The sequence below is a fragment of the Mycothermus thermophilus genome, assembly GCF_041956435.1.
Source record: "Mycothermus thermophilus strain CBS 625.91 unplaced genomic scaffold VTJ04scaffold_3, whole genome shotgun sequence".
NCBI classification, from domain to species: domain Eukaryota; kingdom Fungi; phylum Ascomycota; class Sordariomycetes; order Sordariales; family Chaetomiaceae; genus Mycothermus; species Mycothermus thermophilus.
Window position 1 is genome coordinate 1,419,823 of NW_027191429.1, and position 13,734 is coordinate 1,433,556.

Sequence of the window (13,734 nt, forward strand, 5' to 3'; positions counted from 1 at the left end):
TTCCGAGATTGCTCCTGGAAATGGTGGATCCTCGCAAGCTGAACAGAGTTGTTGCACAAGACGCCTCATGGCCAGAGAAGACAGCAATCTTGTGTGACAGCTAGCGTACTTACTTAACTGAGTAACTACGGTATCCCATGGAAAGCACGAAATATTTGTCTTCTTTTGCCTGCTCCCCATCGTGCATTTTGATTGCGACTTGCACGGGCGTCATGGTCGGGGCTGGTCCATCTGCTGGCCACACAGGTACGGTATCGTCATGTATTGTATTGTAAAGCGGCGTACGGAACCTCAGCCGAGGAGCAATCAACACCGGGGTGTCTGACATCGGCAACCGCAGCATCGACCTGCACCTTGAAGACACGAAAGATTCCCCTTATCAGCGGCAGGGCGGCTCGCAGGGCTGACCCGGCCCTCCTTTCGCGGCACAAGCCGCACAGCCCGCCTCCTTTCCCTCCATATCAACAACACGGACCACGTCGGTTGCGCCATACCGCTGGTCCCCCAGGTGCTCAGGAGTAAGCCACCTCACCTCCTTTGAGCCCCCAGTCTCCGTTCCTGGACGGTGCTGAGACGGAACTTGCATGAGACTCGGGCCACAATGCCTGGATTGAAACCTTCCGGGAATGTAAACACGAATTTCATTTTTCTGATTGTGTTTCGAGACATGTGCAAATATTGTTGTGTTCTTTGTCTCTGTGAATGGACGGAGATTGCTCCGTACTTTGTGACTGACTAAACGCTTGGGCTTGTCGCAAGGAGATGGATGTGGCGTCCAGGCACCTCGGATGGCCGGCTCACAAGGCTAAATTACATCCCAATCAGGACACATGTAATAAATAAGCTTCGATATCCCCGACTACCCTGTGGCGTTTGTGTGCCGCCATTTCTCCCCTTCTTTCGTTCTGGCTTGATATGTGTGTTGCTGACTCAGAAACCAGGATCTGAATCCAACACGTGGGAGACTTCGGATATTTCCGTCTGTCTTCCTCTCTCTCAGTGCCACACCGCATTTCTCTCATTTTTTCTTGCCCTAATTGTCGAAGGCTTATGTACTCCTACGGAGGATGCGTTCAGACGGGGTATGTATGTGCGAGGTCCATAGCTAGCTGGCATCCAGCTCAGGCGCCAATGGTGAACCAAACTCTCAAGGAGGGATGTTGTCGTGATAAGACCCCAGTATCAAACAGTCGTCACAACACGTGGATCTGGGCATGCACGTGCACTTGGTCTGGCGTCCATCCGACTTCGCACCCCATCATCAGCCTTGCCGGAATTGCATCGGAGAGATGCGCTGCTGGATGCTATGTACATGCTAGCTTGGACGCCGGTCCTTCTCCCTGTCTGTGAGGTTGTTGATGCGAGCCTCATGGTTATGGGAACTACACGTAAGCAGGCTTTGATAGAGAGCCATTCCCACCTGGGCAAGGCGTAATCTTAAACCTGGAACTCAGCCGTCAACTTTCAAGAACACCTTTCCCAGATGACGCGCGCTTAGATACGAGGCTTGAACACCAGTCTCAAACTACTACTTACGTACCGACGTCACGGGATTCGGCCTATGTCGTGGTTGTTTACTGCTGGAATCTAGTTGAGGCCAACGGAAACTATTATGTCAGTTCGCATGAACAGGTGGTTAGCTGAGGAAGTAATACACACCTAGCTGTGGCGGCGCAGTTCCAAGACCATTGCACGTCGTACAGCACCAAACCTCGCGAGTCCCGACACCATGGTTTGGTGGTTCCTGGTCCAGCAGGGGACAGGCAAGGGAAGGTTTGTGTTCGCTTGAGCCGCTCGTAAGCATCACCGATCTTGTCGATACCTCGGCGAGCGAACTAACTACCATGTGCTCCGTACACTACTGTAAAAGATATTCCTTCACCATGCCAACGAACACAGATCTCGACCTTCTTCAGCTTGGCTTCGGCTCGGTTCGATCCACCGTTGCGGCAGTGTATGTAGTGACTCAGGTCCAGTCCAGCTGCGCCGCAGCATCGCTGACTGCATCCAAGCAGTCCCACAACTGCACAATGAACATCGTTCAACCATTCCATAGGAACGGTGTACATGCTACGCGTACCTCCCGGGTGGTAGCAACAGAGACAAACCCAAGCGGGACGTATCGGTCAAGTCGGCCCGCCCTGCGGTGGATGACCGCGGTGGATGAGGTGACCCCCACGCTCGAGTCTCCCTGCAGCTCCCGCTCCCACCCACCTGCCCTTCGGATCTTCGTTCTTCGTGGTAAATAACGTCCACGACTCACCACCCTCTCGGGGCCCGACCGGGACCAGGTTACGCCGGCCCATCTCACATCATTATGCACATTCCGTCATACGTAGGAGAAGAAGTGGGTTACACATCCTCTGACTTACCCGGCGAGCGAGAGCATTCGCTGGAATACGTCCGTCTGGTTGCCGTCGGGATGAGTATCGACACGGAAAGCGGAGGGGCGTCAACCTTTGGCGCGCTCAGATCCGAAAACAAACGCCAACCCGGAGCCGCCGTCATCATCAAGATCAAGAATCAAGGGTTTTCTTGACGCACCAAGCCCATGCCCAGTCGTTATCAGGCCGCCAGCCCAACCTGACGCCGCCGTTGTGTTGATGCCCAGAAGAAGAAAGGAAGACAAAAAACCAAGAGAAGCGGTGACTGTTTGAGGGCTCGCAAGCTAGGGTTCCAAAGCAAGATCTCCAGGGTCCTGTGAGGGAGCCGCGCGAGAGATGGAGTTTGCCGCCGCGACGGGATCTCAGCGGATCCACTGGGAAATGTGTGTATTCGGCGTAAAATTTGTGATACGGAGTACAGAGCACACGCCTCGAAGTGCGGATAGCTTTATCCGGATCCTCATCCGCGATTTCGTGAGTCGTTGTGAAGATGTAGTTATCCCGCGACATTGGCGTGCGGACCATGGCCTCCGAGTTCTCAGTACCCAGATGGTCCTGCTGATACAAGCGCCTGTGGGACGTCTCGGACAACAAGGAAAGCCCGTGAAAGAGGAAGAGTGGAGTAGCACGGACAAACCTCCATCATCAAGAGCGTTTCGCCCCTCCACTGATGAAACGCCAACAAATGCCAACCCAGGATCCCATCTCCATTCTTTGCACGAGATGCCCACAGTTCATGCCCTTCAGGCCCAGCGATCTCAGTGAAGTCCGCCTTACCTTCAACCCTTTCGTTACCGCAGTACGTGTATGGAGAACAGTCACACCGAGAGCCTCATGATCAACCCTTCCGGTTACATCGCGCGTGTCTCCCATGTCGTCCACGGTAGCGGGTCGCCGAAACAAACCAGACAGGCCTCCAGCGAGATTGTGTGCTCGAGCTCGAGCGGCCGGGTGGGTGCCTTTGGTTACATTTGCAACCAGGTTGCCAGGATGGGCATGCCGTTGCTCTCCTGTTCCTTTTTTTATCTCAGCCCTGCAACGTGAAGCGAGCGAACACAAGAAGTGAAAATCATAAAGCTTGGGCACCGAGTCCAAGGTTACACCCACCTTCTGATAGCTGCTGTGAGCTCGGTATCCCCCGCTGGTCTTGACTGTGATGCCGGTGCCCGTGCTGCTGCTTTGCTGCACCTACTGTGTAGGGGCCCGGACATCCGTCGGCATTGCAGCAGCTTGGAGCATCATGCATCTGCAGCAACGGGCAGACAACATCACCAGCATCAGCATGTCAACACAAAGAACAACGAACGGCCACAGGCCAAAGATAAGAACTCGACCCGCCAGCGAGGGCTGCATTGCTTCCCGCCGGAGCCGCGAGGATGGAGTACCCGACCCTGTCCGTGGCGGCTCTAGACTGGACCGGTGACGGTGTGGCGTCGTCCATAGCACTGCTGGCGCGCTGACCTTCGCGAGCGCAACAGCGGAGATTGGGTTGAAGTTAGGGGTAAAGTTCCCGTCCCAGTAGTTAGACCCTTAAGATTGCGCTGGAAGTGGCTTGCTAGCGTCATCGTATTGGGTTGAAAAACACATTGGGGACTCATTTCTCTTCTTTTCTTCGTAGAACCTTTTTGGTTAACTGTTGTCTGGGGTCACCGCATAAACCGTCAATACCATCAAGCGAAAAAATGGACTATTGAATTGTCCATTTTCGCCATTTTGGACCTGCAAAAGCGGAGTGGCGTTGCTGAGATGCCGGTTTTCTTTTCCCGTGGTGCGGATCCTCCTCCATCGACGATCCAGGACCGTCAGCTGGGAACCATTGCTGCCCACTTTGCCGCCTTTGACTTTTGGTTGACGACGGGGACTGTAGTTTTGGTCAAGTTTGGGAATTCCCAGCAAGGGCCGCATCCACGGACTGGAGTTCGTCAAGGCCACGTGCCGTTCGTCTGGATCTCTTTTAAGTCTTAGCTTCTTGATCCACCGCTGAATGGATGGTGATGGGGTCGTGAGGGGTTGGTTTGGCAGGGAACGTGGTTGAAAAAACACCGGTTCCGCTGTTGCGAGTTTCTGATGTCTTTTCAGAAGAACCGTTGTTTGAGGATGGCCGCAAACAAGACACCAAATCTCATCGGCCAGGCACAGATGAGCCGCCAGGTACCCGAGGAGATCGCCGCCGCCGCCGCGCTCGCCGGCTCGTGGCATGCACCTCTCCCTTGTTCCCTGATCGGATAACAGACCCCTGGTTCCTGCCAAGGAATGGAACGCTAGTGAGGCTGGAAACTACTGCGTAGTAGGCTAACATTTTGGGACCCCGGGCCACGTCGGGGTTGACGGATCGGCGTTTCTGGGCGCTGGGAAGCTCCTTGGCTATTGTGACAAGTATCGTATCGTCAATACGCGTACAATGTATTGCCGATACGCATCGGTGAGGGAGTCAATCCGGCTTCCTGAACCAGACGATCGGCCTGGCTTGCCGCTTTGCATGTGCCGACACGATGGCTCCCAATCCAATTGTCTCTCCCGGCCGGATGGTTGTTGTTGTGGTCAAAACAGTAGGGCCGCCGGTTTGGCGGTAAACCTCGGGAACCCGCCAGCGGGGTTGTTTGGCGTGGAAACGCGGAGCAATAAAATACGAGGGAGTGAGGCAATGGCCCCGCTTTCCCCATCGCACACCGCAGGCCATGACGTTTTTTTTTGCTTTGTGCGTTTGCGTGGCTCCAACAAGGCCATCGAGCGCAAACCAGCGCAGCTGGTCTTGCGAACGGAATGATGGGCCCCTCTCAGCGTCCACTCGTGTTGTTTTTTGCCATTGAATGCGACAATGGCGTTGGGCATGCGCAGCGAAGACGCGGGAGATCGCCCTGAGGGGCTGGTCTGGAAGAGATCGACGTCAGATCCGGTGCCTCAGTTTCACGGAGCTCCAGTGCGCCGGAAGGGAGAGTTTGAGCCACTTTTCGGCCTCTTGGGATGGCAGGGGAGGATGTGCTGGAACGCGGCATGATGGGCCAAGCCAGCGGCAGTGTCGCATCCAAAACTGCTGTGTTGTCGTGGTGTTGTGATGTGAGGCATCGCCGATGTGAGCCTGGAAGGTCAATGGATGGGATTGCTGCTGACGAGAGGTGATGGATGTTGTTCTGTGAGCCGTCATCTCCGGTCACACTTTTTTGCACATGGCTTCCGTCCGCTCCGTCGAGCTTATCGCGCCTTCTGGCGGTTGGTAGTGCAGTCACAGTCCACAATCCAGTCACGGTGGAGACTTGGAAGGACTGGAAGCCTCGAAAACGCAACGAAGATTGAGCTGGAAGTGACTGACCGGGCTGTGCCCGCTGTGCCTGCCAGGCTGTCCAGGATGTCCAGGCTGTCCATGCCTGCCCTGTGCAAGCACCAAGCTTGGAAGGGTGGAAAGGAGGGTGGAAGGAAGGGTGCGGTATCAAGACAGCCAGACCCCCGCGCTGTTCTTTCCACCCCTCCACCCCTGTCCGGTGGCTGCAGATGCAGGAGCCCTGGAGGGGGGACTTGCACTCGAGGGCTGAGAGCTGCATTAGGCTGGTCTAACTTTGGTTTGCGGTGGATGTGGAGATGCTGTCTTGCTGCCAATTCTTAAAAATGCTCCTCCTCCGCCCTCTTGTCCTCGCCGTCCGGCGAGAGCGTGGCTCTGCCTCGCCAGACTGTCACTCTCCTTCGACCCAACTCTGCGTCTTCAGCTTCAACTGTGTGTGGGTTGTGTTGTTGGAATTCACCTGCGCTAGCTCTGTCTCATCGACGCTGTCGCATCCCTCAAGCCATCGTTCCAAGATTCTCTTTCTCTCTGAACTATTACCGAGGTCCAAACCTCTCTCACACCCATCAAGGCGACGACTACACTCACCAAGACGCACAGCATCGGCTCGATCTCGTCCCTTCTCGTCCCGGTTTTTATCCCCGCTAGACCGCAGACACAGTACACTGCCGTCAGCCCGGCATTGGTGTTACCTCGTAACTTTCGTCGGCTTGTTGTGCCTTGGGAGTCCTCAGCTCAACCGTGGGCATCCGGAGCTTCTAGGCTTCCCATTAGCCAGCCTCGCAGCACTCGCTACCAGCCGTCCGTCAATGCACAACGATACGACATACATATATTAATCCGCCTTCTGCGCCCCGCAGATCTACCTCTGCCCCTCGTCCCCTGTGCCCTGGCTGGGCGTTCCTCACCTCGCCGCTGGCTGGATCCAACTGTGAGGTCCGTGACGTCTCGGATATCTGGTCACGACAGGAGACAAGACCGTCAACCAGCACCGAGCAGGGCCGTTTGACGTTCAACTATTTTCCGCATCTCACCAGCCATGTCGGTCTTCGACGTTCTCAAGAAGGGCCGCCAGGCCGCCAAGGAGCACAAACAGGAACAGGCCAAGAAGAAGCAGGAAGAGGCCAAGAAGCCTCCCTACAGGCACATCCCGAAGCATGCCGCCATTGACGCCATGGCTTGTGCTCCGGCTGGCTGGCGTGAGCAAGACCGCCAGCGCATCGCCGAGGAGAACCGTCGCCGGAGCGCCATGGGCAGCGTACATGGAAGCACAACTCACCTCGGTGCTCTGACCCCTCCCTTCCGTCCATCTACCCTCCCCCGTGTTCATAGCTCGCTCTCTCATGTCTCATACCCATCCGCCTACGCCGACCCTGTCGTCCGTGTTCCGCGCAATCACAGCCTCGGGAGCATCCCTCCCCGGTGGAATCGAGAGACCATGATGAACTACAGCGCCGCCCTCGATGCCACTGGCTTGGCGGCGTCTTCCTCCAGAAAGGGCAAGGAAGTCGAGAGGGTCCTCATGGACAGATCGTACCGCACCAGTCGCTCTTCCAGCAAGATGTCTGTCAGCAGCCTCCCCGTCCCGCCCATTGCATGGGCCTACTCCTCCCCTTCCTCCTCCTCCTCGTCATCGGCAGTGGCAGTGCCGGGCGTTGCCAACTTCTCGGAAGCACCCTCACCCGCGGAGAGTTCGAGCACTTCGACAAGCTCCGGATCTCAGGAGGATCTCCAGATGAAGCCCGTGGTCCGCCACGTTGACAATGTCGACCAAGTCAAGCCGACCCCTACGCCAGAGCATCGTCACACTCCATCGACAGCTACCGACCGGGATGGCACCGAATCCCTTCACAGGCTACACCCCCGGACGCGGCGTGTCTCGGATGCCAACCAGTCTTCTGCTTCCTCAACCCGAAGCTTCTCGCTTGCCCCGAAAGTCGATGTGAGCGCGGACGTCCCGCCCGTTCCGATTCTCCCTCCCACGGAAGTTGGCGCTGCTATTACTACCCCTGACCCTATCCCTGGACTGGCTATCTCCCCAGGACTTGAGTTGGAGGAGGATGAGGGTTCAGAGCAGACGGACTTCGTGACGGCGGAATCCTCCAGCGATGTCAGCGATGAGCAGCAGCAGCAACCGCAGGACACCATCACTCCAACTCCAGAGACTCTTCCCACATCAGCACCTCCCAAGCCGATCACTGCCGTTCCAACCCCTCCTCTCACCTCTTCCCTCGCCAAGCCGAACGGACCCAAGCGCCTTTCGAAGCAGGCGCGGTTTTCGGAGCTCGAGCCCATCAAGTCGCACACCACCGTGACCATCACAGCGGATCCGCCATCGCCGAAGGACAAGAAGTCGAAGAAGGCCGAGAAGAAGAGCAAGACACTTCCTACCGAGTTTGACGAATCCGCCCTGCCTGCTCCCAAGGCCATCGACCTGCCTCCCTTTGGCGGCCGCGTTGTCTCGACTAAGTCCGGCAAGCTCACCAAAAGCCCCAGTCCCCAGGCCGCCGGGAAGTTGGTCAAGAAGAACCGGTGGTCTCTGTTTGGAAACAAGAGCACGGCTGTGGCAGTTTAAAATCTTGTACAATCTGTTTGGGTTATGTTTGGAACTATTACGAGGGAAACTGGAGACCAAGCGGCATGGACGCCGACGACACTCACGCCCACGCATTTCCTTTGTTCTGAAATCATGGCTTGATCGCCCTCTCGAGTTTATCTTACGACGGTGTTGGGATTCTTTGCTTCACGGTTGGCTGGCGTTGGATACATATGATTGTGTAATATTTTTGGCTTTTGGTTGGGTGATGAAGGCATAGCAACATCTGGACCCTCGTTTTGGTTTTATTTTTGTCTTTTTTATGGGATATTCTGGGCAAGAGGGCATTATATTATGGTTTGGTGAATTGGAATTCACACAGGTCTGGGATGCAAAGTCGATAGATGGTTACTTCTGGGCAGATTGGTGGGCCGAGTATCTACGAGATGGACTCGGCTGGTCTCCTTTGGAGGCTACACCACACACTTAGTCATTTTGGACAATCTCTACGGACTCAATCCATTCGCAAAAGCAAGGAGAGTCGCTAAGTAATCAGAATGATACCCAATATTTATCTAGTTCCAAATGTCTTGCATTCATGTTTCACTCAACCGTTCATCCACAGTATGAGTCAATAATACACCCCAACTATAACTCCCGTCGGATACCTATCCCAGTTACCTATCCTTCCCGTCAATAGTGAAGATCATCCATGCAGTCAGCTCAGTCAGCTCCTCCTCGGCCACGAGGGGTTGGCGATCTCTGTCTCAGTGATTTGTTGTCCAAGTGGTTCGGGAACTTTGACGGCTTGCATGCCAACTCACCCGCCACCAGCTTGTACGCGGTCAGCGTTGTATGCACTGTTCCTGTTGAGCGGATCCGTCAAGACGCTGGGATCAAGGGGGTTAAGGGGACCTGACGGAAGTAGAGAGATAACGGTCCGGGTAGCGAAGGTTCAACACATGTCTCTGGAATGACGGATGGGGGGAGGGGGGTTGGTTGGTTACGCCATGCGGTGGGGGCTGTTGCTGTGCAGGATGAAAGTAAGCAGAAGTATGCATGTTGGTTCGTTTCCAGGTTTACGTCCTGTCTACCTCACTTTCCATGCAGTTTTGTGACTTACTACTGCCTAGAGATTGGAGGCGATTGAGTGGTGGATGGTTTGCCTAGGTACTGAGGATGGGAGTTGGATTGGAAGGTTTACCGGTCTTGGATATCCGTATTACTTTACAGTGAGCCGGGATGAGCCATGGGCATGGCAAACGACACTGTACAGTACATACCTCGGGACTGACAACCCGAAGGATGGGTGGTGGAATGCTGTTGTACTCCCGTAACCCGATCCAGTTCACTGGGCCCTGAGTGGAATGTTGGTACCCGAGAGTTCCTCGTATTCGGGTCAACTTCTTTTTCTTGTTAAATTGCGGATTTTACGATCTTCTTCTTGGTTGACTGAAGCCTGTTTTTTGTTTGTTTTCTCGGTTGCTTGAAGCCGACTCTCCAGAGTGGATGAGATAGAGGAGTCACACCAGAAGTAGCAACGACAACAACCAACAAACGGAGATATCCGACTCAAACGCTCGGACCTTGCCATCCGGTACTCTAAGTAAGAATGCCTCGCAAGCTTCACTTTTGTTGAACTCACCACGGTCCATCCAGGCCAGGCCGGACGGCTTCGACGTTGAGTTAGGCTGTTTCATCATCACCCCTAAGGCGCGGGACGCGGACCCGAACAACATCACCTAAAACAAGCCACGCCGCTGCGCGCCCGGACACTGGATCGTTGGAAGACCTGAAACTCAAACATCCCTTAGTTACTTGGAGTGTGCGCTAAAACGTCGAAACAAAAGCGTGGGTACCTGATCGACCCGTTGGTTCGTCTGTAACTTGTTGCTTAACTTAGCTCAACCCTATCTGCTAGTGTGTTGCGCCCGATCCCTTCGTATCCTTCTGGAAGCTTTCTGGGCATGGAGCTATATTCGGTGGCCAGAAACGGCGGTGGTGGCCCGGTCCTGGTCCGGTCGCGGGAGGGTGAGACGGGGATACCCTCGCTTTCTTTCTGACCTGACTTGAGCTCCTGGTGGTGTCGTTAGTGGATGGTGTAGGGTGTGAGTTGATGAATGGCGGGAGTAATGTCTACCATATGCCCGATAAGGTTGCTCAGGTAGTTTGCTGGATTTGAAGGTTGGTGTGGGAAACTTGGCACTCAATGACTCGGATTGTCATCATGTCAGGTCGTCATTGACTCAAGAGATGATATCTCGCCAAGAAGGCTACGGTAACCAAAGACAACAACTCACTGACTATATTATCTCAGCTGGACGGCAAGTGGGATTCCAGGGTACCGGGTGGTTTCGCGAAGTGCTGTCCCAATGCAGGTGTCTGTGCAATGAACGCAGCGCTGAAGCCGCGTGTATGTACTACACACACAGGTGGTTGATGACCAGCCCTCCCACACGGTTCCAAACGGAGGCCCCTACCCCGAGGATTCACGGACCTGTATCCGGCGGCGAGTCCAGGATCTCGCCCCTTCCCGCCATCTGCAATGCATTATCCCGCGGTTACACACTGATGGCGGATAGGAACAAACAGCGAATCTGTGCGGGCGGATGTTGTCTCACGGAAAGATGGAGGAGCTGAAGACGGAGCTGAGTCCCAAGCAAGAAGTCTGTAGCGGATAGTGCGGAATACTACATACTTGGTAGTACCGAAGGCTCGCAGGAGCTGGGATCAATAATTGCTACCTTCCCCGCATAAGATGTGCGCTATAGCAGTCCAGAGCGCCTCTAGCGCATTGTTTCATTTACACCAAGAAAACGACAAAGACAAATCTTCAACAGGACAGGAAACTCGGCGGATGAGGCTTCACATCCTCCGCCCTGCAAACAGCTCAGAGAAAGCTGCAGCCTCACATGCAGGAAGGGGTCGCAGCATGACATCTCCGAGCGAGGAATGTGCAGGATTGGGCACGGGAAGCTGCGTGAGGCCGGGGCCAGGCGCATCCTCCTGAACGCCATGGCGTGATGGCTGCAGTCCTGAGAGAAATATTGATTTTCGTCACCAAGAGCAAATGCCGAGGCCGGTAACGTGGTCCGGTCTAGCACGGAATCAGGGACTATCCGTCTGTGAGCCTTCGGAGATAGATATTGGGGGAGACGAGAAATTCCTCGGTGAGCACAGCGTACTTCGGGGGAGGAAGAAAGAAAATCAGGAACAAAAAAAGGAAGAAAAAAAGTCTGATTTTACTATCTGACGTGGATGATCTTAAACTTTCAGGGCATTCTCAGGACTGAGTTAAAAATAGACACTTCTCGAAGAATTGCGTCGGGAACATGCTGATGCCGCTTCCCGTCCTTTTTGATGAAAACCCCAACTTTACCATGATTATGCACCTGTTTTGCCACCAAAACAAACAGAAAGATATGGAAGTTGGAGTTAGGACATTCAAACAACATTTTGGAACGTTTGGAGCATGAAGATTTGTTGGAAGATGGCGGATCTCTAAAGGGTTACATGTATTTCACAGCTAATACAGAACGATACGGTATCTTACAGCACGGCTGGACGTCAGATCCACCAGGCTGAGATCGACAGGGACAGACCTTCTTTGATTGGCTAGCCTTGCAAGCCACATTGCGTCTTGGGAAGTCGCCCCGTGTCATCATCTCCATTCAGCCTCGTCCGCCATCTCCATCATGCCTCGCAGAGGACAACAACACCACGAAAGCCTCTCATGGCCCTGACGACGCCACCACCGCCCTGAGCCGTCGCCAACCATTTTGCATGCAGCATAACGCTGCGTGCCAATTCTACACATAATGGCCATCGGGGACCTCGTAGGGTGGTTGGAGCAGCTGGCCTGGCTCCTGTGGGAAACCGCCCGCGAGCGGCCACTGTACTTCCTCTTCACCACCATTCTTCCGCTTGTCGTCCTGGCCGTGTTCTGTGTAGGCATTCCTTCATTTTTATAGAAATTACAGGCCATTGACCTACTGACACACTCTCTCACCCACCCAGATCTTCATCGCCCTCCACCTGCTCGCCCCCATCCCGCGCCTCCCTTTCCCCTCCGAAAAGACCTACATCACCACCAATCCCGACGGCACCGTCTCCTCCCCACGGCCCCTCCCATGCTGGTACGACCGCTGGCGTGCCGAGGGTACCCTCACCCAAGAATATCCCACCATCCCCAAAGGCTTCCCCCTGATCAGTGAACCCATCATCGAGCCCGCCGAAGTCGAAATCAGCGTCGTCATCCCTGCCTACAACGAGGAATCCCGCTTGACTCCGGCGCTCGAAGAAATGGTTGAGTACCTCGACCAACAATTCGGTCGTCCCAACAACTACAGCAACCAGTTCCTCCACCCTGAGCAACAACGACAAGACCGCTCCACAACAACCTCCTCCTCCAAGAAAGGCAAACGCGCAACAACCCCGCACCGTCTCGTCTTCCGGCCGGACCCTTCCACCACCAGACCAACCACTCCGCAAGGCCCGCCGCAGCCTTCGGGCTATGAGATCCTCGTCATTGACGACGGCAGCCGCGACCGCACTGTCGAGGTTGCGCTCGACTTTGCCCGCAAACACAACCTCCACGACATCCTCCGGGTGGTCCGGCTGGCGCGGAACCGCGGCAAGGGCGGCGCCGTGACGCACGGCCTGCGACACGTCCGGGGCAAGTACGCCGTGTTTGCGGACGCCGACGGCGCGAGCAAGTTTAGCGATCTCGGCCGGTTGATTGAGGGTTGCGAGGACGTGGTGGACGGGTCGAATCGCGGCGTGGCGATTGGGAGTAGGGCACATTTGGTGGGCAGCGAGGCTGTTGTCAAGGTTTGTTTTCCCTTATTATCCAAACCCCCTCCTCCCCCCCCTTGAACCGTGCCTACCTAGGCTTCCTGCCTATGTCACCACCAAAACATGAACTGACTAAATCACCAGCGCTCCGCCATCCGCAACTTCCTCATGCGCTCCTTCCACTTCGTTCTCACCATCCTCACCCCGCCCGCCACCAGCCGCATCCGCGACACGCAGTGCGGCTTCAAGCTCTTCTCGCGCGCCGCCCTGCCCCACATCGTGCCCTACATGCACGCCGAGGGTTGGATCTTCGACATTGAGATGCTCATGCTCGCCGAGTCGGCCCCGCCCGCCCCCGTGCTCGCCAGCGACGGCTCCGTCATCGGCATCAGCTCGGGCATCCGCGTCGCCGAGGTGCCCGTCGGCTGGCACGAGGTGGCCGGCTCCAAGGTGAATCTGGTCCAGGACAGTTTGAGGATGGCAATCGGGTTGGCCGTGTTGAAGGCCAGTTGGATGTTGGGCGTTTATAGACGACGGTTGCCTCCTCATAAAGCCTAGGTAAGGTACTTGAGGTGCGGTGGCTCAGGAGTTGTTGCGACATGTTTTGGTAGGTTGGGCATGAAGAGGTATGGATGGAGATAGAAGTGAGAATCTATCTAGTATTGCATTCTCGTAGCCACTTGCTTAGATCTAGGCTCTATCCATTTTACTCGAGTTTTGTTCCTGGAGCACATCACCGCAAT

The 13,734-nt window shown here is 55.3% G+C and overlaps 7 protein-coding genes across 7 annotated transcripts; 5 read left to right on the plus strand and 2 right to left on the minus strand.

Annotated features, from left to right (window-relative positions):
* Positions 1-1,437: 1,437 nt before the first annotated feature.
* On the minus strand, positions 1,438-1,885 carry VTJ04DRAFT_4615 (uncharacterized protein; the record flags this gene model as incomplete). Its single annotated transcript, XM_069362642.1, has 4 exons — positions 1,438-1,443; positions 1,541-1,607; positions 1,660-1,835; positions 1,883-1,885. 4 exons carry the CDS (start codon positions 1,883-1,885, stop codon positions 1,438-1,440), a joined length of 252 nt encoding a protein of 83 aa, XP_069219568.1.
* A 1,464-nt stretch (positions 1,886-3,349) lies between these two features.
* VTJ04DRAFT_4616 (uncharacterized protein) lies at positions 3,350-3,825 on the minus strand (the record flags this gene model as incomplete). Its single annotated transcript, XM_069362643.1, has 3 exons — positions 3,350-3,400; positions 3,492-3,566; positions 3,691-3,825. The coding sequence occupies 3 exons, from the start codon at positions 3,823-3,825 to the stop codon at positions 3,350-3,352; spliced, it is 261 nt and encodes an 86-aa protein (XP_069219569.1).
* A 305-nt stretch (positions 3,826-4,130) lies between these two features.
* Positions 4,131-4,613, plus strand: VTJ04DRAFT_4617 (uncharacterized protein; the record flags this gene model as incomplete). The annotated part of the gene is made up of 2 exons (XM_069362644.1): positions 4,131-4,301; positions 4,464-4,613. 2 exons carry the CDS (start codon positions 4,131-4,133, stop codon positions 4,611-4,613), a joined length of 321 nt encoding a protein of 106 aa, XP_069219570.1.
* Positions 4,614-5,987: 1,374 nt separating this feature from the next.
* On the plus strand, positions 5,988-6,670 carry VTJ04DRAFT_4618 (uncharacterized protein; the record flags this gene model as incomplete). Its single annotated transcript, XM_069362645.1, has 2 exons — positions 5,988-6,205; positions 6,262-6,670. The coding sequence occupies 2 exons, from the start codon at positions 5,988-5,990 to the stop codon at positions 6,668-6,670; spliced, it is 627 nt and encodes a 208-aa protein (XP_069219571.1).
* Positions 6,671-6,700: 30 nt separating this feature from the next.
* On the plus strand, positions 6,701-8,236 carry VTJ04DRAFT_4619 (uncharacterized protein; the record flags this gene model as incomplete). Its single annotated transcript, XM_069362646.1, has 1 exon — positions 6,701-8,236. One exon carries the CDS (start codon positions 6,701-6,703, stop codon positions 8,234-8,236), a length of 1,536 nt encoding a protein of 511 aa, XP_069219572.1.
* A 283-nt stretch (positions 8,237-8,519) lies between these two features.
* Positions 8,520-9,116, plus strand: VTJ04DRAFT_4620 (uncharacterized protein; the record flags this gene model as incomplete). The annotated part of the gene is made up of 2 exons (XM_069362648.1): positions 8,520-8,686; positions 9,032-9,116. 2 exons carry the CDS (start codon positions 8,520-8,522, stop codon positions 9,114-9,116), a joined length of 252 nt encoding a protein of 83 aa, XP_069219573.1.
* A 2,899-nt stretch (positions 9,117-12,015) lies between these two features.
* Positions 12,016-13,549, plus strand: VTJ04DRAFT_4621 (uncharacterized protein; the record flags this gene model as incomplete). Its single annotated transcript, XM_069362649.1, has 3 exons — positions 12,016-12,144; positions 12,215-13,027; positions 13,136-13,549. The coding sequence occupies 3 exons, from the start codon at positions 12,016-12,018 to the stop codon at positions 13,547-13,549; spliced, it is 1,356 nt and encodes a 451-aa protein (XP_069219574.1).
* Positions 13,550-13,734: the final 185 nt, after the last annotated feature.